Source organism: Alexandromys fortis, unplaced genomic scaffold, assembly GCF_014885135.2.
Source record: "Alexandromys fortis isolate MF-2015 unplaced genomic scaffold, M_Fortis_MF-2015_v1.1 scaffold_351, whole genome shotgun sequence".
NCBI lineage: Eukaryota > Metazoa > Chordata > Mammalia > Rodentia > Cricetidae > Alexandromys > Alexandromys fortis.
This window is the reverse complement of record NW_026068251.1, coordinates 393,203-419,483: the sequence shown is the minus strand read 5'-3', so window position 1 is coordinate 419,483 and position 26,281 is coordinate 393,203. Positions and strand designations below refer to the sequence as shown.

Genomic DNA, 26,281 nt, shown 5'->3' with positions numbered 1-26,281 from the left:
AAGCCAAAACCAAAAAGATGAACATGGGATGTACTCACTCATATTTGGTTTCTAGCCATAAATAAAGTACATTGAGCCTATAATTCGTAATCCTAGAGAAGCTAAATAAGAAGGTGAACCCAAAGACAAACATATAATCATCCTCCTGGATATTAACCTTCATCAGGTGATGAAAGGAGACAGAGACAGAGTCCCACATTGGAGCACCGGACTACAACCAGAAGGTCCAAATCAGGAACAAGAGAGAGAACATGAGCAAGGAACTTAGGACCGCGAGGGGTGCACCCACACACTGAGACAATGGGGATGTTCTTTCGGGAACTCACCAAGGCCAGCTGGCCTGGGTCTGAAAAAGCATGGGATAAAACCGGACTCGCTGAACATAGTGGACAATGAGGACTGCTGAGAAGTCAAGAACAATGGCACTGGGTTTTGATCCTACTGCACGTACTGGCTTTGTGGGAGCCTAGGCTGTTTGGATGTTCACCTTACTAGACCTGGAAGGAGGTGGGAGGTCCTTGGACTTCCCACAGGGCAGGGAACCCGGTCTGCTCTTCAGGCTGATGAGAGAGGGGGAGTTGATTGGGGAAAGGGAGGGATATGGGAGGCGGTGGCGGGGAAGAGACAGAAATCTTTAATAAATAAATAAATGAAGAAATCTTTAATAAATAAATAAATAAATGAAGAACTCTTTAATAAATAAATAAATGAACAAAATTTCCACCTCCTTCCAGCCTCCCATTTCCCTCCCCTCCCCGCACTCCCCTCCTCCTCCTCCCACTTCCCTTCCCCTCCCTTACCAGTCTGAAGAGCAGTCAGGGTTCCCTGCCCTATGAGAAGTCCAAGGTCCTCCCTCCTTCATCCAGGTCTAGGAAGGTGGGCATCCAAACAGACTAGGTTCCCACAAAGCCAGTACATGCTGAAGGATCAAAACCGAGTGCCATTGTCCTTGGCTTCTCAGTCCGCCCTCATTGACCACCACGTTCAGAGAGTCCGATTTGATCACATGTTCCATCAGTCCCAGTCCAGCTGGCCTTGGTGAGCTCACAATAGATCAGCCCCACCGTCACAGTGGGTGGCGCACCCTCTCGCGGTCCTGATTTCTCTGCTCATGTTCTCCCAACTTCTGCTCCTCATTTGGATTTTGGGAGCTCAGTCCAGTGCTCCAATGTGGGTCTCTGTCTCTATCTCCATCCATCGCCAGATGAAGTTTCTATGGTGATATGCAAGATATTCATCAGTTTGGCTATAGGATAGGGCCATTTCATGCTCCCTCTACTCAGCTGTCCAAGGAACTAGCTGGGGACATCTCCTTGGACACCTGGGAACCCTTCTAGAGTAAAGTCTCTTGCCAACCCTAAAATGGCTCCCTTAATTAAGATATATTCTTCCCTGCTCCCATATCCACCCTTCCTCCATCCCAACCATCCCATTCTATTTCTAATAGAATAAAATTTCATAAATCTTACTAAATGTCTGATTCTGCTATTCTCTACATACATATAATGCAAGCGGTCTTTTGTTGTCCCAGCCCAGTTAAAGATCAAAGCTGGCTTTCGAATGGAGGGTGGCTCTTTCCTTCTCTAAACCCAAGAATGCTTATTAAAGTGTAATTCAAAATCTGTGTGTCATGTCAGAAGAGTCACCTGATATGGGACAGAAGAACAACAAGTATTTTTTTTTCTNGTAAGGTGAGCATCCAAATTGCCTAGGCTCCCACAAAGCCAGTACGTGCAGTAGGATCAAAAACCTATTGCCATTGTTCTTGAGTTCTCAGTAGTCCTCATTGTCCACTATGTTCAGTGAGTCCAGTTTTATCCCAGGCTTTTTTAGACCCAGGCCAGCTGGCCTTGGTGAGTTCTCGATAGAACATCCCCATTGTCTCAGTGTGGAAAAACAAGTATTTAAGGGCCATTTTATAGACACTATTCTCATAAAACTTTGGTTATATATTGACTTTTAACCACTTTTCTTAATGTGTAAATATTTTGTAGGTTATATAATTGATATATATTTAAACTTTTTATGATATTAAAATTCACCTAACATACAAATTCTAGAAAAAAATCTCATCTACCTTCATGTACACTATTTCAGGTTTGAGTCTCTGTCAAAAGTTTTCTGACATGAAGCATGACCATGTCTAACAGAGAATGTTGAAGTTTCCATAAGGAGGATGGGACCCCACAATTACAATTCCTCCAGGACTATATTATTAATCTGAAAACCACCACCTAAAGATCGGCTTTTGTCCTAAAAACTGCTCAGAATGATTTCAAAGTGGCTAGTTTGAGATGGTCCAGCCTCACAGACTACTCTGGTGGGACTTGAGACAAGTCTTGCTCTTTCTCTTACACACAGACTGGACAAATAAATGACAAAACTATCTCTCCCATGACTTGACAATTAGCCCAAAGTTTTCTTTTCAGGATTTCCTAAAGATGCCATTTCCCCCAAGACATCAGTAAGTAAATTTAAGAATATGAAGTCCATGTTTACAAGAGGTAGGGTGAGTGGTATTTTGTCATTCAATGGGTTATGTATATTTGTAATTGTTTAGCAGGGTTGGTTACGAGTTGTATTGGTTAGTGTCAGGAGGAAAGTTGAACAAGGGAAATTAGATTCAGAGTTCTTGTTTTGAAAAGAACAAAGGGGGTGTAGATATGATAGAATTAAATGGTAGATTATTGAACCTACTCTAAAAAATGTGAAGATATAAATATTATAAGATAGAAAGGTAGATTATAGAATCTGCTTTTAAAAAGCAACTATTAGTATTAAAAATTGAATTGGACTTTAGTATATTGTATACAAACTTAGTATATTGATACAAATTTGAGATTAACTTTGTTAAAACATACTGTAATATGTTTCTAATCTTGTTCAAGAAATCATATCTATACAGCTTATTTAACAATGTAATACAAATTTCTAGTTCTTTAAAGTTATTATTACTAACTCTATAGAGTAATAAGAAAATGTAGCTTATCAAATTAGTCACCTGTTACATTTAAACTTGTAGTCATATTAGGTATGTTTTCAAGGTCAATGAGAGATATATTTTAGGTAGACAGGACATATTCAAACAATTCAGAGATCTACAGAATATGGCATTTAAGTTTTTTTTAATAACATAGGTTCATTTTATGACAATGAGACATGTCTGTTCCTGGTAGCACCAATCTACATGGGATGATGATGGGCACCAAAGAAACTCCATATGGAATTTACTTTTTTGTGGCAAAAGCTAGCCACTAGGTAAGAAAATGTCCTTGCCTTGACTACTGACAGTATGCTGTCCTAATTGGACAAGCAGGACACAAAAGAGAGTGACTGCCAAACCTTGCCAAGACAAGGTGGAACCATCCTTCAAAAATCTATTACACTACATTGAAATTTTAAATGAAATAGATGGATTTCCAGGTGAATATAACACACCAAATTTCAACAACATGAAATAAATATGTAGACAGAACATCAGTAGCAATGTAACTGAAGCCGATATGAAACACCACCCTTAATACAACCCCATAACCAGATTGACAGGATTATATCAAAATTTCAGAGAAAAACTAACATCAAGGTTACTTAAAATACTTCTTGACATCTGGGTAGTGGTGGCACATACCTTTAATCTCAGTACTTGAGAGTTCAAAGCCAGCCTGGTATTTGCAGTTCCAGGACAGTCAGGACCACACAGTGAAATGCTGTCACAAATAAAATAGATTAAAAAGAATCCTTTTGACGCAAAAAAAGAAGATTCCCCATGACTCTTAGTATTACTTAATATTATCCAAATTATAAGCAGGCCTCCATGGCATTCTCCATTAATTCCAGCATAATGGAGGCAGATATAGGTGGATCTTAGTAAATTTGAGGCCATCATTGTGTATAAAGGGACTTCTGGGAGAGTCGGTGCTGTTACACAGAGACAGCCAGTCCTGAAAAAATAAAAAATTAACCCCAACAAATATTGATACAAGCAAAAAAAATTACTAACTGATATGGTCATTTAAAAAAAAAAATTCTGAACTGGGCAGGATGGGTCACAATTTAATCCTAGCATACCTGAGGCAGAGACAGGAAGATCTCTGAGATTCTGAAGCCAGCCTTGTCTACAAAGGGAGTTCAAGAAAAGCAAGGGTTACAAAGAGAAAACCCAACTGGAAATACAAAGGTAATTTTTATCTATTATTAACTATTTCACACTCACATACATATATATGTGTGTATACACACCTAAGTGTGTGTGTGTGTGTGCATGCGCCTCAAATACTATTTACTTTTACTTCCTACATGTCTACTATCTTAGTCCACAGTTCTAACAAATGTCTCTGTTGTGTTCATCTCTATTGATTTTGCTTGGGATCCCCTGAAATTAACCAGGCCCATCTGTGATACTGTGGATTTGGAGCTATGTGTCGGAGCCTACTGAGCCCAGCAGAGGACTACAGCTAAAGGCAATGATTCTTCTGCAATCCATCCACAGCCACCATTTGAGAGGTAAAGAGTGGGTCCTGTGAGCCTTTCCCTTTCCTAGACTGATTGTGGTCTAGTGTGAGGTCAACGCAGGTAAGTACAGTTGCTGTTATTTACTGATTACAACAGCTGTATGGAGTCTAGAGAATGCTGTGTCTTAGCTCTTCCTCCTCTTTCTCTTCTCATTCCCTTTCCTCCTCATTTTCCTCAGTGTTCCCAGAGCCATACATGGGATGGTGTAACTGACGTTTTTAGGCCAGGAACCACAAAGCTTAATTATTTTCTGCATCTGGCACAGCAGGAATTTCTGAATTCACCACCGCAAAAATAACCCAAACAAACAAACAAAAAAAAACTTTTATCTCAAAGCATCCTTAGCATGCATCACAGAAGACAAACTTGTTTCTGAGTGAGTAAAGGACAAGACCACCATCTAGTGGTGAGAGCCTTGCAGCGCGGGAGGAACTCACCGCTGGGCTATTAGGAATAGACTCACCACGAACATAAGACACCTATTTCTTTTCAAAATCCAAGTTCCTGAAATGATTCTCCCAAAATCAAAATGTCAGAATTTGGTCTGGGCTTGTTATGTTTGTGTTGGCGATGGGAAGCTGGCATCTTAATTTAGCGTGTTATTGTTTGGTTAAGTATGTAACCCGGGAGTCTGGTAGTCAAGTCGAGGTTAGGCTGCCTGTCTTTTATCTGAAAGGTTCAGAACTCACTGTGGGGTCAGATACCCGGATGCAGCGTCCTCCTAGATCCAGTTCTGCTCTAGGCCGGCAGCAAACATGAGGGGAGGCTTTGCAGAGCGGGTGCAGGGCAGCCTGACAGCTGGAGCTGTGTGGAAGGCGGCCTGAGACGGAGTGGGCGGGACCGGTCTCAGTGGGACGGAGACTCTACCGGAAAAGCGTTTGGGAGGGTGTGTGGAACTTGAATGTTGGGGAACAAAGGAGACGGAGAAGTGGGCGGGATTAGAGTAGTGACGTAAACGGAAGCTGGGAAACAGTGTAAGAGGACCCGGAAGTGGACTGAGGCGTCAAAGCCGGAAGTGTCGAGTGTCCATTCCTTCTCGTTACCAGGGGCCCTGCACCTTGTGGAACCGCGCGGTGCAGACCTGAATGCGGAGGACGCGGCAGGTGTCACGGGGACGCGAAAACTCCCGGGAGCCGCTGTCACCGCTGGGCGGCCTTGGAAAGTCAGCAGTAGGGGAACCGCAGCCCGGCGGCCCTGGAACCTCCCAGGTCAGAGGAGCTGCGGGGCTGGGACCCTGGAGGGAAGGGACCAGGGTTGCGAGCAGTTTCTCTGCTGTGCACAATTAAGCCGGCTCTGAAATTCTGCTGTGGATGTCTTCCCTTGTCGATAAATTTTACATAATAAGACTGGACCAGTCCTGATTTTTTTTTATTGATCTTTATTTCCAAAATATTACTATAAAAATAATAAATGTAGTAGAGTATTTGAATTTATGTGTTGATATTTGCAAACACGGTTCTCTTTGCCAAGGTGGAAAGGACCGGGCTTTTTAAATTTGTGTTTATCGCGGCTAACTTCCACGTTAAGCCACTTCCCTATTCAACAGAATGGCATAGAATTAGGGACTTTGACGCTTGGAGCGCTTTTATATATTCATCAAGGAAAGAACGCCTGCGAATGTAATTGAATCGGAAAGGATAGTTTTTTGCAATTTCCATAGTTATGACTGCAAACATATAAAAGACAACTTTTTATTCACCATTATTTTTTTCATCTGAGATGTATGGACTTTATTTAATACAGCTTTCTGTAAAATGTTTTGACATGCTTGGAGGCACACACCTTTAGTCCCACCACTGGCGTGGCAAAGACGGCCAGAGACCTCAGTGAGTTGGAGGCCAGCATGGTTTCCATATTGCGTTCCAGGACAGTCAGAGCTTCATAGTGAGACCCTATGTCAAAAAGAAAAAAAAAAAGATAATGTGCAACTTAGAGCCTGAAAAAGCACACTATGCTTTTTTATGGCATTAAGTCACCATATTTTAACATTTAGAAAGGGCATTAAAAGCCACGTGGTGGTGGTAGCAACGCCTTTAATTCCAGCGTCTGGGAAACAGAGTCAAGTGGATCTTGGCATTTCTTGCCAGCCTAGTCTACAGAGTAAGAATAGACTTAGGTTAAGGATAGCTGGGGCTGCACAGAGGAACCCTATGTTGGATGCATCTGAGGGGAAAAGATTGAAAACGTATTGTTTAGGATAGTACTAAATACATCTCTTAAATAATTATAATAACTCATCTATATCAGAAAAATGTCTACAATAGTCTTTTCTCTCCTCTCCTTATTCAAAGAAAAGCACTCTGTCCCTAGATGACCAAACTGCTGTTCTTCTTTCTTTCTTTCTTTCTTTCTTTCTTTCTTTCTTCCTTTCTTCCTTTCTTCCTTTCTTCCTTTCTTCCTTTCTTCCTTTCTTTCTTCTTCCTCCTCTTCCTCCTCCTCCTCCTCCTTTTTTTCTTTTCTTTTTCCTGATTCTTTTATTTGAGGTCTGAATTAATTGCCTAGCTCAAAACTGACCGTGAAGGCCAGGTTAAACTGGAACTCATAGTTCTGCCCACCTCTGGCTCCTCATGTCTGGCATGAAAGGTGTGCACCAACACAACCTTTCTAACTGTTGTGTTTTATTTTGTGGTCTGTTGACACCAGTGGTGTGACTGGACTTCTCCCAGGAGAAAAGTAATGCCTGGACTCGGCTCAGGGGTCTTTGCACAGAGACTGGATGTTACAGAGTTGCAGCAGTCTGGTTTCCGTGGGTGAGAATAGTTTGCTTGTAGTCTCTCTTATTCCTCCTTAGGGTTTCTTGACAAACTACTCTGCGAGTGTGTGTCCCTTTGAGAGATGTGAGGCTTCCGTCATATTGGGTCCATGATAAATTGTGAACATCACTAGTGTATAATAATCTCATACCAGTTATCCAGTTCCATTTCTGTCCCTGAGATTTGACTGATCTGTGACTAGAAGTGGCATTCAAGTGACACTAACTGAACATGCTTTCTAAATATTTTGAGTGTGCTGACCCTGCAGGACAACGGGGGACTCATTTGTAGAATCCTTTATTTAGTTTTCTCTTTATCCACAGAGCAATTCTGTGTGAGAAATCTTTGTGCTTTCTGAAGAATCTTTCTCATGTGCAGGGCTCACTGATCACCCAGACCTGCTCACCTGTGGAGTTGAACAAAGAGGCCTGAAAGGTGAAGAGGAAGGAGAGAGTAGCTAAGGATCCAGGTATGGTGGAGAGATTGATGAAGGGATGGAAAGGGGCTCAAGATAATGTGTAAGTGGGACATACAAACACTTTGCCACATTCTGTTTCACTAGAAAAAATTCCAGAGACTTGGAAAGATCTCCTCAGAATTGCCCTAGTGTGTATGCAGGGACTGCTTATTCGTTTCCCAGGTGCCCAGACCCAAATATAATTACATAGAAACTCTATTAATTACAACACTTCTTGGCCAATTAGCTCATGCATATTTCTAGCTAACTCTTAACATCTTGAATTAACCCTTTTCTATTAATCTATGTATCGCCATGAGGTTTTCTAGCATCTCTCCTTTGGCAGCTAAATGGCATCTCTCTGACTCTAACTTCTTTTCTCCTCTATCTCTGCTTGAAATTTCTGCCTTGCTCTATTCTGCTGTGCCATAGGCCTAAGGAGCTTCTTTATTAATCAATGATAACAAAACACATTCACATCATACAGAGGGAAATCCCACATCACCTCCCCTTTTCTGTCTAAATAAAAAGGAAGCTTTTAACTTTAACATAGTAAAATTACATATAACAAAACAGTTATCAAGCAAGAATTATAGTTATAATACTTAGTCCATTTATATTTGTCAAATTATCTATCCTATCTTTGTGAGTCTAAAGTTTTATATCTAATCTATCTTTTTTAATTATAACTATCTTTCTTAAACTTTGTCAAAGACTCCAGAAGGATATAATATTACCTAAGTAAACAGGAAGTGCATTGTAAGCAACTTCCAAAACACTAGAATTGACAGAGACATCTCACCACCTGGACAGTCACCCAAAGTTCTGTACGTTGCAGCATCCATCTTCAGCCTACAGAATGGTGCCTATGGATACTATGTGCCTGTAGGCTGAAGATGGAGAGTGCCTGTGAGTGATGGATAGTGGTTATAGGTTCTTCTCCAAGATCCATGACTCCACTAACCCCGCTGAGACTGGCTAGGTTTCCTTTACTAGGCATGATTTCCCTCTTCTTGGAAGTATCTTAAGTTCAACTAGTAAGCTGTTGCTTCCCATTTAGATATGTGTACCACTCTTGCATCCTTACGGCTATTGTGCAGTGCAGATCTCTGTTGTGGGTCCTAAGTATTGTAGCTGGATAGGACTGTCTGTTGACTCCCTCCTTTGAAAGTGTGCATGTTAACTTCAGATACCATGAAAGATAATCCTCAGGCAGGAAGCCGTAAATTCTGATCCATCTTGAGTTCTCTGGCGTCTGTGACTGAAGTGCATAGCTTCTTTCACTCACCTTCTACCTCTGGGAAGCAACCATGAACAAATGCAGTAACCTGTAATGTTTTGGGAATCTCTTGGACAGATCTGATCAACAATTTCAAAATAGACTTCTCATGTCTGGTGTTGGTGGTTTTGTTAGAAAAATCTATGAATCTTGTGGGAACATTATTATCTCAGATGGGAAATTTTCCTTTACATTCTAAATGTATATGCTTACACAGATTTACATGTATTGTAGTCATATTTGGTGGGTGAATAATAATATGACTTCTTATGACTTTTTAAACATCCTTACTGTTATTTTACCCTCCTTCTCTGTTTACATCTTTCCCTTCTTTATAATTAAATCCCTCCCTGTTTTTCCATTGCCTTTTTACATCACTTGTTCCATTATTCCCCTCTCTATTACTCATCCACACTCCACAGCACTCTCTTTTTACTTTGTTTGTTTGTTTTGAGGTGTTTTTTTTTTTTTTTTCAAGACAGGGCTTCTCCATATATCTTTGGCTGTGTTGGAACTCAGTCTGTAGATGAGGCTGGCCTCCAACTCACAGAGATCTGCCTGCCTATGCCTCCCAAGTGCTGGGATTAAAGGCATGAGCTACCACACCTGGTCTCTTTTTATTTTTCTTTTTACTACAGTCATTCCAAGTTTTATACTGACATCTGAAGATTTGGAGCTAGGAACTTCCTATGAGAGAGAACATGCAATGACTGTCTTTCTGGTTCCAGATTACCTCACTCAATATGATCCTTTACAAGTCCATTCATTTAGCTGCAAAGCTCATGATTTCAATTTTCTGAACAGCTGAATAGTATTCCATAGTGTGTATGTACCACATTTTCACTATCCATTTGTCAGATGAAAGACATTTAGCCTCTTTCCATTTTGTAGCTATTGTGAGTAGAACAGCAATGATCTTGGCTGAGCAGGTATCTGTGGAGTAGGATGTTCAGTCCTTTGAGCATATGCCAAGGAATGGAAACAGCTGGGTCATGTGTTTGAGTTGTTTAACTCACTTGCGTTAACTTACTTGAGGAAATATTATTTAATTGTAGATTCTCCATAATGATTTCCAGGGTGGATAGATATTTTGTTGCTAGAGTTTTTATTCCTTATGTTTTCATTTTTGATATTGTTGTTGGTTGGTTTAATAGTAATATTTCTCTGCTCTGTGAGAATTAGTGATTTGTTATTTTGCCCATGAATGATTACTTCCTAGGTCTCCTGTATTTATCTATTCTCCACATGAAATTTATTATTTCCTATAGTCTCATGGATAAATCCACTGATTCTCCTGTATAAATTTTGCCTCTATTTATTGTTTGCAAAGCTTAGTGAAATCAAACATGTTAACTTGAAAATATCTTGAAATGCAATTAATGTCTCCATCAATTTTAAGATAACTTCCTGGATGCAACAATATTGTTGATGGTGGTTTTCTCTTTAAGCTTCAAATGTCGTTCCATGCTCTTGTGGATTTGGAATCATTGTCTGAACACCTGGTCATATTCTGTTGCTTGGGTCTTTTCAAGTAGTTTGTCATTCTTCTCTAACAGCTTTCAGTATTAATTTTTGCACTTTCTTTTTGACCCCTTATATAAAAGGGCAGCAAGCCATCTATTCCTTGATCCTGAAAGAAAAACTCAAGAAAAACAGAAAGAAATGGCTGATTCTCCAGTAAGCATTTCCCAGGTCAGTGATCCTATCGACTTTTTTTTAAATAGAAATGTTATATATTCAGATATTCCAACTCTTTTGATTTTTTGCTTCTGGTAATTTTTGAATTTTATTTTGAAAAATATTCAAAGAAACAACAACAAAATCACACACTGCAATTAGCCAGACCTAAGGAATAGGCAACTCAATGTACTTTTATGCGGTTAGAGTCGTCATTGGGAACAGAAGCTCTGCAGCCTAACATGGGATTTTATATTTTTGTTATTGAATATATTTTTATGAACTTATCTATCATGGAAAAAAAAATCTGTGGCAGAAATAGAGCTAGAAAGGCAATTAGCTTTATATCCTGTGTCATAACATATGATCATTACCTGCATTCAATCCTACCTCAACCCTGGTATTTAACCTGTCTTTTTCTTTTTTTCTCCATATTTTATTGTGCCCACATATACATTCTTTCCATATATACATAATATTGGCTAGATTCTGCATATGAGGAAAAATGTGGTTTCTTCTATCCGACGCTGTATGGCCTCATTTAACATTACACATTTGAAGTCCATCCATTTTCCTGCAAATTTTTATTACATGTTTCTCTTTAGCTAGATAGTATTCCATTTTATATAAATACCATTTTCATTATCCATTTACCTTTTGATAATTAGGTAGCTTCTAATACTTTGCTGTGGTGAATGCAGAAGCAGTAAACATTGGTGTAAATATCTCTGTATTGGGGTGTAGATTTCTCCAGCTATGTTCCCAGGATTGATGTTGCTGGGTCATATGTTAGTTCTCTCTTCAAGTTTTTCAATAATGTACGAACTGATTTCCATAATGACTGTATTAATTTACATTCCCCCACATACACCAACAGCTTATGAGGCTTCCTTTCTCTCCTCATCCTCTAACATTTGTCAGATTGGTTGATGACAGCCATTCTCTACCTAGAGGGATGCAATATTTCAATGTAGTTTTAGTTTGTGTTTCCGTGATGGCATTTTAGGGATCCTGAACACTTTTTGCAGTATTTATTGGCCATTTGTGTATATGTCTTTGAAATTTGTCTTTCAGTTCATTTGCCCATTTGTTTATGGGCACTTCTATTTCCTTGGTATTTAATTTTCTTAATTGTTTGTAAATTATATATATGAGCCCCTATCCAAAGTGTCATAGATACAGATTCTCTCCTGCTCTGTAGGTGTCTGTGTGCTCTGCTGATTATTCTTTTTGATGGACAGAAACTCTTGCTTTTCATGTTGTCCCATCTATTGACACTTGGGTCAGTTCCTGTGCTGTTGGTGTCATTGTAATCAATAAGTCCTTGCCCATCCCAATATCCTCATGGGTATTCCCTAAGTTTTCATGGTTTCTGTGTGTTTCTGGTTTTAAATAAGGGTTTTGATACATTTTGAATGGATTTTTATATAAATGAAAGATGAGAATCTAATTTCATTCTTCTCCTCAATCCAGTTTTGCCAGCACCAGATGTTGCAAAGGCAATATTTTTTCTTAAAAATGAGTTTTTAGCCAGGTGGTGGTGCACGCCTTTAATCCCAGCATTTGGGAGGCAGAGGTGGGTGGATCTCTGTGAGTTTGAGGCCAGCCTGATCTACAAGAGCTAGTTCCAGGACAGGCTCCAAAGCTACAGAGAAATCCTGTCTCAAAAAAAAAAAAAAAAAAAAAAGAAAGTAAGTTTTTATTGATTCATTGTGAATTTCACACCATGCAACCCAGTCCCTCTGTATCTACCTTTCACCCTTGGAACATCACTCACAAAGGAAAATTTAAAAAGAAATAAAATATAGAAAAGTAAAAAAAAAATTTAAAAATTACAATAATAATAGCCAGGCAGTGGTGGCACACTCAGGATGCAGAGACAGGTTGCTCTCTGTGATTTCAAGTCTCGCCTGGTCAACAGAGCAAGTTCCAGAACTGACTCCAAAGCTACAGAGAAACCCTGTCTCGAAAAACAAAACAAAAAGCAGTAGTAATGATAATAATAATGCAAAAACAAACCAACAGAAAAGAACACTTTGGTCTTCTATCTTTCCCACCTCTCCATCATCTCTTTATTTGTCTTGTGGCATTGGGAGCTGTGCTGTGGCACTTAGTAGACCCTTTTGTCCAAACAGCTTTATTTGCAGTTGTTCATTCTATATTGGGTTGTTGGTCAGATTTATTCTGGTACACCATCGGTATTGGACCTTCACCAAAACACTGTCCAACATCATGGTGATCCTGAGTTTATGAGCATAGAGGGTAGATGTTGGGGTGGCCAACTCAAAGCACTAGATGTGTGCCTGGGAGGTAGCTCTGTTCTCACTCCAGACTTCTGGTACCACCCCTCTCAGGTAATGGGTGGGGCTAGCTTTCCCAATTGTCGGGGGGGGGGGGGGGGTCCACTATGAGTGGCAGAGCCATGTTCCTCAGGACTCTACTCCAGGGCTTGTGAAGAACAGGGCCAGTGAGGAGCTTTGCTGGCTTAGCACAGCCCTTGGACTTCAACAGGCACAGTTTGCATGGGCCCCTGTAGTAACACATGCCATGGACATCAACACAGACCTCAACTACAGCAGGACCATGGACCCAGACATGGAAAAGGCCATATTTTTGTAATGTATCATTTTGCCTCCATTGTCAAAGCTTTTTGCATAGCTTTATGGTATTCTTTCTGGGATCTCTATTATATTATGTTATTCTCCAGTCTATTTGTATAACTTAACCTGACTGTCTTTATGACTACAGCTATACAATAGAATTCCATAAATCTACACCTATAGCGCTTTTCTCCTTTCTATCCTTCCCATAGTAGTTACTTTTTCCCAAGGGCAAATATCTCACATAAACTTAGGACCTGTAATTTTTAAAATATTTCCACTTTAACACATGAACAAAACATATGTTGATGCCTAATTGCTGTAGAAGGTAAACTATATCTTTATTAGTGAGTGAGGACTCCTGTGACATATAGGCTCTATTTGTGGGAACTGTCTCACTTCCTTGAATATTGGGTATAAAGGGAACATACTGAAACACATGGGATAGTTGTCACAACATCTTAGCAATATGTGCAATTATGAGATAAAGCTTGATTTTTAATGCTAAATAATACTTGGATTCTAATACTAAAAATTTAAGTGCACTAGAAAGTACAAAACATGGCTTGCACATGTGACTTGTTTGTACCATAAAAATGATGTTCTTGGGTGTAGATCAAGATTGCAGTCTACTTGCATTTCTCTTTGGTGTTTAATATCACCATGTGTTTGTTGACAGCTGCCATCTGTCTCAGGAGAATTGCTGCTCACATCACTCACTTGGTTGGGATGCTCAATGGTAACTTCCCAAACCAGAAGTTTTTTGTTTTTGTTATTTTGAGACACAGTTTCTTTGTGTAGCTCTGGCTGCTCCTATAACTAGCACTGTAGACCAGGCTGAGAGGTTTGCCTCTGCTGCCAATGCTGGGATTAAAGGCAAGTACCTGGCTTGAGATCAGGATTTTTTATTTCTCTTTTTCTTTTTTGCCCCAAACAAGATACCACTGTGCAGCTCTTTCTGGCTGGAACTCATTATGAAGCATTGTGTGGAATTCATCAGGAATAATGTCTTAGGGCATTGACTGACTGATGTGCATAATCCATCACATTTGGGGCAGAAAGAACATTCTTCATGATTACTTTGCCCTAATCAGTTCCTCTGAGAGCAATGGCTCTGTTCCCCCACCCTGAAGCTGCAGTGTTTTAAAAATGGAGATTTCAGAAATGGACTTTGACCCTCAGTTTTGCTTTTCTATTTCTGAATCATGGCTCAAACAGAATATATCACCACTTTCCATTTCGAGAGAAATAAAGGAAGAACCATGAACACTAATAACCTAAAATCTGTTAGTCAATACAGCATAAGTAATAAAAAGAACACATTGAGGACTACAAAATTCAGATACAGTAGCTCAGATTTTCTCATGAGCCATTACATTTGTAGAACATTGAAAGGTGACAATAATTCTCATAGAATTTGATATCTTCATTAACTTACAGGAAATTGATGTCACTCCAGACTGCATCCAAAGTTACTACACTTATGTGTACATGCTGAGCTGCAATTTAAATATTATTTGATGTTTTTGGACTTCCCTCAATTTTTACAACACTTTTAGAGTAAAATACTCTTCAAATCCTGTTAGTTTTCTAAGTTGCCTGAGGTCTCTTTCTTTTCTTTTCTTTTCTTTTCTTTTCTTTTCTTTTCTCTTTTTTCTTTTTCTTTTGTGTGTGTGTATGTTTTCCAAGACAGGGCTTCTCTGTACCTTTTGAGGCTGTCCTGGAACTCCACCCTTTGTAGACAGACTGCCCTTGAACTCACAGAGATTCATCTCCTGCCACCTCCCAAGTGCTGGAAGTAAAGATGTGTACCACCACAGTCCAGCTCCTGAGGCCAATTTCTTAAGAAAATTTTAGATTTTATCAAATGTGGCTGATGTGGATTTTTCTATCTACTGGCTATTGGATCAAATATTCTTATAAAAATAATCCCATAGACTGCTTATCATGTTGATGTTAAAATTGACAGTGGGCAGTGTTGTTGCACTCTTTTATTATGAAAAAAACCAACAAATTTCTTTGCCTATAAAGTCAATCATAAATTTTGTCTTCCATACATGCCCCCCTTTTTTTTTCATAGGATGAAATTGGATCTAGAGTTTAAACATCTCAACTGTGCCTATTAGAATATAGTCATGTAAGGCCCAAATACAGAGAGAATTGATTCATGTCTGTATTTTTAGCATGGTCTACAGGTCCAGCATTTAAAACATATTTCTTCCTCACAAATTTCCCTTCTGAGATTTGTACACTGTGATCCTCTGCAATATAACATAGGATGCATAACAGATAGACAACCTTGTCTAGATCTTGTGTGTCTTATTGCAAGGATATGCTTGTGAGACTATTATGTCATCCTGTTTTCACAAAATTAGAACATTTATTATAGAATGTGACTATATTAAAAGTCATCTTTCTGAGGAATTGTCTTCACTCATCTCAAGTTTCCTTAAGTCAAGGAAAGCACTCTGTCCAGGATCATATGCTCAAACTGTACTTTTTTGTTTCAGGGTCTGTTGACTTTCAGGGATGTGACTGTGGACTTCCCTCAGGAGGAGTGGGAATGCCTGGACTCTGCTCAGAGGGCTTTGTACATTGATGTGATGTTGGAGAATTATAGCAACCTGGTCTCTGTGGGTAAGAACATTTTGCTTCTAGAATTCATTATTTCGTCCTTTGTATGTACCTACTTCATAGGTTATAAACTCTTTGTTAAGCTCTCTTGGAAATAACGGGAGACCACGGAGTGTTTGGTAGTAGGAAAGAACTTTTTCATGCTATTTAACTTTTTCTTTTTCTTTTCCATGTTAGCGGTGTCATGCACCACCCCTCAGTTGGTTCCACAATACATTCAGAAACTTAGTATGGTATAAAGTTTATACTCATATCTTAAAGTTCCATGATTTTACTTGTGAGAAAAAGTTGAGATATGCATACTGAAAGTTCTCCCTAAATACACTCAAGATTGTGACAGGAAACAGCAATTGGAAGTCATCCTTGGATTCCTCTACTTTGTGTTTTCTTTATGTACTAAGCACAATATTATGTTAGACATTTGTATTTTTTCTAAAAATTCTAGCATGAGTCATAGGCTGACTCACAGAACATGATTATTGTATGCAAGGCCTAGTCACCCCTCTGGAGCAAATGAAATTGCCCTGGGATGTGGAGAGGAGAGAGTAGCCACAACTAGAATGGGCTAGTGAGTGAGCAGGACAACAGTGATGACTTCCAGTGAAAGGGAAAGCAAGAGCTAAGAATGCGTTTGCAATATTCAATTCCTTTTAAAAAGATTCCTGATCATTTCACTTAGTATAGCGTCCTAGTCCCAGGATGCAACCCATCTGTTGTAATAACTGTTAAAAGGCATTGTGTCTATTGCCCCTGAATTTTGGTGATAATACTAGTACAAAATGCAATTTTATTTGACAATGCTGACATCAGATTGGAATAATTTTACAAAATTTTAAATCTAATGGGAATCCATTAAGTAGGATTATTCTTTAATTGCCATCCTTGTATTATTATCCCCGTGTTACATCTTTCATTTTATTGCCAGTGGAAAATACACAGACACCCTTCTAGGAAATAATCTCAGGACTCAGTGTACAGAGTGGACCTGAGAATAGTCCTATGAGGAAATTTAAAAAACATAGCAATGTGTGGAGGTCAGGCAGTAGAGAATAGACATAAGCAATAGCTGCCCATGACAGCCCTGCCTCAAACAATCTGAGCCTCTTATGTCTGTCAGAATACTATCTTTGTTGAAATAGGAGAATCGGTGGGCTACGTTCCTAGCATCCGGCCACCCGCATGGCTAGCTTATGCCCGAAATAATTACACGGAAACTGTATTCTTTTGAACACTGCTTGGCCCATTAGTTTCAGGGTTGGCCTATCAAATGGGCCTAGACAGTTTCTTTATTAATTAACCAATAAAAACAACAAATTAAAAAAAAATCACTCCCACATCATGTCTTTACATCCATTACTTTTGAAGAATAATGTTTTTTTTTTTTTTCTCAAGAAAGAAATAAACCCTGTGGTGCTTTTAAAAAGACTTTAATCTTGAAAGGTATTGGATCTTCAGAACAGTATTCCTTATTGTCTGTCACTTAGTAAGTGTAAATACTCTGAACCTGGAATTGGATTAAACTCTTCTTCATCCATTTCTGAGAAGAAACACTTAAACATAGAATCATACATTCTAAATATAATTAGTCAGTGAGCTCTATCTCAAAGCTAATTAATGATTTCTAAGTTCTTGATCCATCTTGTCCCATTAGACATTTTCTATAAGGATGGGATATCTATTATTAATTACATACCATTGAAGCTTGTCTGACTGCTTTTGTGACAACAGATAAAATTATAGTGAGAGAAAAATATTTAATTAGTTGCTGATTGACTTAAGAGAGAACTTAATCATTTATCAAATGTTTAATCTTGAAACAAGTCCTATAATCTGAACTGTATTCATTTTCAGAGAACTATTACATATGTGATCCTGCCCATCAACACGTGAAGACCGAAAAGGAGTCTTTTGAGTGTAATGAACTTGCCAAAGTGCTTCATGACCCCTCCACAAGTGCTTTTTATAAAACAAGTGGAACTACAGAAAACTCCAGTAACTACACATGCACTAACCCCAGGGATTCTTCTATTGACTCATCAAACCTAGATAGACATGACAGCATCCACACTGGAGAAGAACCTTGCAAATGTAAAGACTGTGAGAAATCTCAAAATTTGTGTTCCAGCGTTACTCAAGATCAGAGAGTCTACACTGCAAACAAAGAACACAGGCAAGGAGAATACGATGACTATTTCAGCTCTACATGCAGCCTTTTGCAACAACCAATCTACATTGGAGAGACACCACACCAGTGTGAGAAATGTGGAAAATCCTTCAGGACCGCCTCACACCTCTCTGTACATCAGAGAATACATACTGGAAAGAAACCCTACAAGTGCAACGATTGTGACAAATCCTATAACCAGTGGGCAAATCTTAAAACACATCAAAGACTTCATACTGGGGAGAAACTTTGCAAATGCAAAGAATGTGGAAAGTCCTTTCCTCAGTTCTCAGCACTTAAAAGCCATCAGAAAACGCATACTGGAGAGAAGCCTTACAAATGTATGGAATGTGACAAATCCTTTGCCCACTGTTCCAGTTTCAGGAGACATCAGAAAATCCATACTGATGAGGAACATTGCAGTTGTCAAGAATGTGGCAAGGTCTTTCATCAGCTATCACATCTTAAAAGCCATTACAGACTCCATAGTGGAGAGAAGCCTTACAAATGCAATGAGTGTGACAGATCCTTTCCTCACTATTCATCACTTAGATGGCATCAGAAAACTCATTCTCTAGAGACATTTTACAAATGCAAAGAATGTGGTAAGTCCTTTCTTGAAATATCACATCTTAACAGACATTACAGAATCCATACTGGTGAGAAGCCTTACAAATGTGAGGTCTGTGACAAATCCTTTACTGTGAATTCAACTCTTAGAACACATCAGAAAATTCATACTGGAGAGAAATCATACAAATGTATGGAATGTGACAAATCCTTTACCCGGGACTCACATCTTAGAAGACATCAGAGTGTTCATACTGGAGAGAGACCTTACAGTTGTAAAGAATGTGACAAATCTTTTACTACATGCACATATCTTAGAGAACATCAGAAAATTCATACTGGAGAAAAACCTTACAAATGTGGAGAATGTGACATGTCTTTTATCCAACGTTCAAATCTTAGAACACATCAGAGAGTACATACTGGAGAGAAACCTTACAGATGTAAGGAATGTGGCAAATATTTAACTACACGGTCAACTCTTAGAGAACATCAGAAAATTCATACTGGAGAGAAACTGTACAAATGTATGGAATGTGATAAATTCTTTACCCATAACTCACAGCTTAGAACACATCAGAGAGTTCACACTGGAGAGAGACCTTACAGTTGTAAGGAATGCGACAAATCTTTTACCACATGCTCATATCTTAGAGCACATCAGAAAATTCATACTGGAGAGAATGTCTACAAATGCAAAGACTGTGACATGTCCTTTCTCCAGAATTTTAGTCTTAAAATACATCAAAAAATTCATACTGGAGAGAAACGTTATAAATGCAAAGATTGTGACATATTTTTTAATCAGATTTCAGATCTTAGAACACATCAGAAAGTCCATGCTGGAGAGAGACCTTACAAATGTCTGGAATGTGACAAAACCTTTACCTACATGTCTAATCTTAGAACACATCAGATAGTTCACACTGGAGAGAGACATTACAGATGTAAGGAATGTAACAAATCTTTTACTGGCTGCTCATATCTTAGAGCACATCAGAAAATTCATACTGGGGAGAAACTTCACAAGTGCAAAGACTGTGGTGTATCCTATACCCACCTTTCAAATCTTAGAAGACATCAGAGAATTCATACTGAAGAGGGAAATACTGTTGTAAATCATGTGACATAGCATTTATATGGCATTGTTTACTTACAAATCCCAAGAATATACATTATAGAAACAAAGACAAGAAATTTGTGAAAGCCTTTAATCAAGTCTTAAATCTTATAAAATATCACAAATAAAATTCTGCAATAGAAACTGTCTGAATTTTTATTTGATTTGATTTTTGAGACTGGGATTCTCTGTAGCTTTGGGGCCTGTCCTGGAACTCACTCCATAGACCAGGCTCTGTGTCTGCCTCCCAAGTGCTGGTATTAAAGGCATATGCCACCACTACCCAGCTTTTAAAAAATGTGTAGCCTAGGCTGGCCTCAAACACATGAACCTCCTCCCTCCAACCCCTTCACCAAATCCTGCCAGTATCTACCATCACAGCTATGAATTATTTTTAATGTCTGTGGGTGCTTTGTCTACAAGACTTTCTGTGTACTACATGTTTGTCTGATGCCTATGGAGGCCAGAAGAGGGCATCAGATTCCCTGAAACTGAAGTTTCAGACAGTTGTGAGGAATTGTGTGTGTTGAAAATTGAACACAACACTCTGGACACAAAGCAGTCATCTTATCCTCCAAACCATTTCTCTAGTCCCTGGGAATAGCTGTAATAAAAAACATTCGCCTTGTTCAAAAATCTGAAAATTGATAATAATGCCAAGCATGGTGGTGCATGTTTTTAATCCTAGCACTCAGGAGGCAAAGGAATAAAGATCTCTGAGTCTGAGGTCATCCTGGGCTACATAGTGAGTTCCTGGACTGCCAGGACTACATAGACCCTGTATCAATAATGTTGTTGACAATGATGATAATGATGATGATGAAATTACTAATGTAAAAGAAATGTGACATAGTCTTTAGTTTTCCTTCTAAATGTGCTGTACATCACAAAATTAATAGTTCTGAGTGTAATGGTAAAAATAAAAATGCTTCCCTGTTCTTGAGGTGCACAGTCACAGAAATGCTGCAGGTCCCTGAGTGGTGGTAGTGGCCAAGAGGGTCATGAGACCATGCTGCAGGTCCCTGAGCAGCAGAGGCAGTGGGCAGCAGGTCCCAAAGGCAGCCAGTTCCAGGCAGGGAGCAAGACCCTGGCAGGGAGCCACACAACAGGTAAGAGACAGAGACATGGATAGGCATGCTATGCAGAGTGAAGTAGGATATTTATTTAGTGGGTTAGGGAAGGAGAAGGGGGACAAGGAAAGAAACAGGGAAGGGGAGTAGGCAGGGCTTGCCTCTTAAAGGGATAACAGACCATTACACTGAGAATCCATAAAAATGTATACCTTATATAATCCGTATGTCTTATTGTTCTTGGAAATTACAGTCACCAAATGCATTGAATTTGTAAAGTCCTATACCCACAAAAGAAAACAGAAAATGCTCTAATAAAGTCTCATTTTTTGTTCACTTTCAAAATTCTTCATCCTGGTGTCACACCTTACAAATAGCAAAAGATAGAAACTGTAAAGATAGAAGCTGTGCATGTAACATCACAGGCATGACAAACAGTTTAGAAATCCCAAGCACTCTGGATGGTGGTGCCTGCCTTTGTTGAAGAAATTTAGCAGAATCACTATATGGGGTAAATACTGGAATGAAGAGCTGTTTTCTAGAAGCACCCTGACATTGAAGAATCCTCGTGGAAAACAGTGATTGTTTGCTGGAGGGGCCTTGGAGCCATCCCATGACTTTGGTCATAAGATGCCTCGGGTACACCTGAGGCTCTTGTATTACTGTGCATTGCAAAGGATACATAATAAAGTGTACTTGAGTCCTTGGGGTATGCATGTAAATTATATTAGAAACCTTGATATGAGGAAATACTTTGTGTAACTTTCAATGAATACACTTTTGTACAGCTGTTCTGGGTTCAATCCATCAGAAGAGGCTGGAACTTTCTGCTACCAAACTGCCCTTAAATTTCATCTTGGTGTGCCTTCTCTCTTCAACTGACTATTTGGTGCACCCTGGCATTTGGTGACCAACGATGTGGGGCACGAGGAAAGAAGGGTCCACGTACCCCAAGACTGGAGATAACATATGCCCAAAGTATTAGGCAAGACTCCGGGGTAGGGCTGGAACATGTAGAACTTAAAATCTCCATCTCAGGAGCAGCACCAAATAAAATGGGTCTTGAGACAAAGGATAAATCCAGGAAAGAATCTTTCCAGTAGAGAAATGGGGGTAAGGAAGTTTTAAAAGGTATCTCCGCAATAGAGAAAGGTGAGGCAGAAAATTAAAAAAAAAAAAAAAAAGAAAGAAAATTAATGGAAAAAGGAGAAATGTTTAATTTTTCCCAATAGAAAAGGGAAAATGTGAAATCAAGTCCTAGAAAAGTCCCCATAAACAAAAAATAAAAAAAGGAAAAACGCTCCTTCCCAGTAGAAATAGAGAAAGAAATTAAGAATTTTTTACTCTCACTCTCGGGCTGCATTCTGTCTGTCAACTCTTTCAGGATCAGCCTGCCAGCAGAGAGCAGGGGCATCTCAATTACCAAAAATAACTGCCAGGACTTCTCTGCTGCACCCTGAGCAAGCACAGCCAGCCCAAAGTTTAGAACTGTCTTGTTTATGTGCTTAATTTTGGTTAAATTTTTTTTTTGTTTTTCCCTCAAGAGTAAGAATAACTCAATATTAAAGGTCCCTTAATGGGAAAATTTTTTGTTTTTCTCTAATAATGAGAATAACTCATCAATGAGCCCTTCATGGTATAAAGAAAAAATTAAAACAAGCCCAACTTCTAGTAAAAAACAATTATACATAGGGCATATAGTACTAAGTCAATGCTGTTTGAATTACCAGAGTTGTTAGTCACTCATGGTATGGAGGATATTCTCTTTTCTTAATTGTCTAACGAATGATAATATTTATAATAAATAAACTGAAGAGTCCAAGAATAAGAAAATAAAGATGTAGATTCCAGAAATATGAGTGTAGAAATAAAGAAATATAAAGTTGTAAGCCTAGGAGAACAAGAACAGACTGTCAGCAGCTTTCTCAGCAGCTTGAGGATTAACTGTTAACAGTGGGTTATTTCACTTTAAAATCCATAGCTCTGTTTACAAGGCCAAAGCATCTCTTTGCAAACTGAGAGCCAGCCTATGGATATGAGCTGAGTCAACTTTTAGGAAATAGATATAGGACCTCTGGGTTATGCATTATCCCCGCTATGTGAAACTGGCAGCATCAAAGGAAAGACCATGGGGCTTCAGTAAACACTTACTTTGTGGGAGCCTAGGCAGTTTGGATGCTCACCTTACTAGACCTGGATGGAGGTGGGTGGTCCTTGGACTTCCCCCAGGGCAGGGAGCCCTGATTGCTCTTTGGGCTGACGAGGAAGGGGGACTTGATTGGGGGAGAGGGAGGGAGAGGGGAGGCGGTGGCGGGGAAGAGACAGAAATCTTTAATTAATTAATTAATTAATTAATTAATTAATTAATTAAAAAAGTACCAGGGAAGACAATAGATTAAGTGCAAACACTAATTTAACTAAAAAATTCTGGTAATAGAGATTGTAAAATAAGGCAATCTGAGCAGTCCTGTCCAGACACAGAAGAAGCAAGATGTGACTACGCCACTGAAAAAGGTACTGAGCCATGTGGCTAACATAGATAAGAATAATGGGCTAATGTAAGTTATAAGAGTTAATAAGAAGCCTGAGCTAATGGGCCAATCAGTTTATGATTAATGTAAAAAAAAATAAGGCAATCTGTATCTAAATTTTACCTTGAGATTGTAAAAATTCCTTTGTTCAGACCTAATGCTTGGTGCCCCTCCTACAAAAGGATGGGTTGTGAAACCAGCCTCTGCCACAGCCTAACAAACACCATCTCTGGCAGTTGTGTCAGATAGCTGATGAGCTTCTGTGCCCCGTGGTATTTTTTTAATTTTTATTTTAAGTTTGCTTCTGCTTTTCCTGGAATCTGGTTTCTGGAATAAAGTTTGCTTCTGGTTTATTAGACTTTGGTGGTCTGTCCCCATCTTTGTGCACCCCCCACAGACCCAACAGAATTTAAAACAAAATTTATAATTTCAAACTATAATATTGGGTATGCTCTTGTTTGTTTACCATTACTGAGAATATGGTTCTGTTCTTTAAGTTCCTTTCTGGAAATTATTGCTTAAATTCTATAAAAATGTAACACCTAAAACAGCAGGGTGTAGCTTATTAAATAATGTCACCACTAAGGTAAAGTTCATAAAAATTATTTCTTGATGTGGGAGAATTGTCTATATTCTGTCAATCATGTTTTACATAAATGCTGATTGGCCAGGCAGGAAGTAGAGGAGAATTCTGGGAAGGAGGAAGCCGATTCCTGCCCAGACCCCCGAGAAGCAAGATGTAACCTACCCAGCTAAGAAAGGTACCGAGCCATGTGGCTAAAGTAGATAAGAACAATGGGTTAATATAAGCTACAAGTGTTAACAAGAAGCCTGAGCTAATGGGCCAATTAGTTTATAACCTAATGTAGACTCTCTGTGTGATTTTTTTCTGGGACTAAATGGCTAGGGGACTGGGTGGGACAGAAACTCCAATGAGCCTGGCCTTCATGTCACAGAATGGTGCCCATGTGGATAACTGCATCCACAGAAAGCCTGAGAAAGCTTGGGAAAGAATAGAGTAAAGCATGTTTTCTTGGTAGCAGCAATTTCCCGGGTCTGCTCTGCTTCCTAGAGGCAAGCAAGTGCTCTCATCTAAGAGAGGCTTCCTGACTCAGCCTTAGATGCAAAACCCTGCAGCTCTTTAAGAGGTCCTGCCACGAAACACTTAAATGTTGTTGATGAAAAGCTGACCACATGCTTCTTGGTTTTCAGGACTTAACCTGAAGCAGGAAAAATGTTGTGCTGTTTTAAAATGCCAGCATTCTGGGCCATCCTGCCAGGGCAAACTCTGGCCCTTTGAAGCAGGAGATCCGGCTACAGAGTGAGCATTTGACTGTGGAACTGTTCACACTGGCAGGACCTTGAACCGCCACAGAGTTGTGGCAATAAAAATGCCTCTGGCGGTACCTCTGCAATGAGGCTGCAAAGCTAAGGAATGGGCTGGATCCAGCCATCAAAGCCACAGCTTTAATCCTCTCCTTAAAGACTCATGTAGTCAGAAAAAGAGAGATATACATTAAAGAGAGATTCAAAAAAATAAAAAAAAACTCTAAATGGTTTACACTGTGTTAAAATATATGCAGGCTTTAAAAAAAAGGGTTAAGTCCTTAAAAATAAAAAAGAAAGAGAGTAGTTTGGCTGTGGTGGTATACACCTTTAATCCCAATACTTGGGAGGCAGAAGTAGATAGACCTCTGTGACTTCAAGGGGCAGTGGTAGATTCACATCTGTGACTTCAAGTTGTGGTAGCACAGGCCTTTAATCCCAAAGTTTGGGAGGCAGAGGAAGACAGACCTCCGTGAATTCAAGGTGTGGTGGCACACACCTTTAATCTCAGCACTTGGGAGGCAGAGGCTAGTGGATCTCTGTGAGTTCAAGGACAGCCTGGTCTATAGAGACCAATGAACCAATCCAAGCAAAGATAAAAGAAAAAAGAAGGTGGAGTCTGGGAGATGCCAGCAGCTGCCAGACAAGCAAGATGTGAGGTAACAAGCCATGAGCCTCATGCTAAAATTGTAAAAGAAAATAATAGAACTGGGTTAATTTAAAATGAAAAGGAACTGGCAAACAGTAAATAAACCTCTAGTTAAAACTGGCATGAAAACCGGAGGCTCTTGAATTTCTATCGTGCCCGAGAAAATTAAGAAAAAGAAAGTTTCTGAATGCACATACACAAAGTCACGCTGGGCTTCCTGGTCTCACAGTCCCATGCCAAACAGCAGTGCAGAGACATGTTGCCTACGAGATGGAGCCGGGCACCAGCTGCCATGAACTCAGCTGCAGGTTTGCAGTTTCAAACAGGACAAAAATCTCCACACTGTGTGGCTGATTTAGCTATTGCTCCTACAGACAAAAAGTTTGTGGGTAGTAGCATTGTGGGGATGTTATACTTACTCATTGTTACTTCCACTTTAGAGAGCCTTAAAGGTTTTTGCCTTTAAGACTTCCTTCTTTGGTTCAATTAAAGATGCCACAAATAGCTAAAGGGGGGCTACAAATCTGAGAGTAAAGATTTGAGGGGTAAGAATTCTACTCACACCAGGAATCAACCATCCATATTTCTTTATTCTTATTTCTTCTCTCTCATTTCCATCAATTCTCCCTTGCTCTCTCTTGCTCTTTCTTCTACATTGTTCTACACTGTCCCTTGCTTGACCCATTACAAATGTTCCCAGTCATATATAAAACCAGCAAGTCCCTACCAGGTTCTAGGATCGGAATTCTTTTGCACTCTAGAAAATCAGATAATGGTTTTCACACACACACACACACACACACACACACACACACACACACACACACACACACACGGGGAGGGGGAGGAGAGAGAGAGAGAGAGAGAGAGAGAGAGAGAGAGAGAGAGAGAGAGAGAGAGAGAGAGTGTGGGATTTGTCTCTTTTTAAAAAATTGTGGT

General features: G+C 39.4%; 2 protein-coding genes, 1 long non-coding RNA gene and 1 pseudogene across 11 annotated transcripts in view; 3 read left to right on the top strand and 1 right to left on the bottom strand.

The window, feature by feature from the left end:
- The window catches only part of LOC126494175 (zinc finger protein 54-like), a 227,931-nt gene extending 206,751 nt beyond the window's left edge, over positions 1-21,180 (top strand). For 2 of the 9 annotated variants that reach the window (XM_050131412.1, XM_050131419.1), the window contains 3 exons: positions 10,606-10,693; positions 15,789-15,915; positions 17,764-21,178. In XM_050131412.1, the coding sequence (XP_049987369.1) occupies positions 10,664-10,693; positions 15,789-15,915; positions 17,764-19,778 (2,172 nt within the window). In that variant the 5' untranslated portion in view covers positions 10,606-10,663 and the 3' untranslated portion in view covers positions 19,779-21,178. The other 7 variants (XM_050131417.1, XM_050131413.1, XM_050131415.1 and 4 more) reach the window with 7 other exon arrangements.
- LOC126494197 (uncharacterized) lies at positions 811-5,423 on the bottom strand. Its single transcript, XR_007589970.1, has 3 exons — positions 5,202-5,423; positions 3,629-3,707; positions 811-1,213 (listed from the first exon to the last, which is right to left on the bottom strand). It is a non-coding gene; the product is annotated as an uncharacterized lncRNA (long non-coding RNA).
- LOC126494181 (zinc finger protein 54-like) overlaps positions 5,621-26,281 on the top strand; it is a 116,521-nt pseudogene continuing 95,860 nt past the window's right edge.
- The window catches only part of LOC126494190 (zinc finger protein 54-like), a 70,947-nt gene continuing 50,357 nt past the window's right edge, over positions 5,692-26,281 (top strand). Inside the window, exon 1 of the mRNA XM_050131451.1 lies at positions 5,692-5,720. The gene's annotated coding sequence lies outside the window, so the exon portion shown is untranslated. The remainder of the gene's footprint in view (positions 5,721-26,281) is intronic.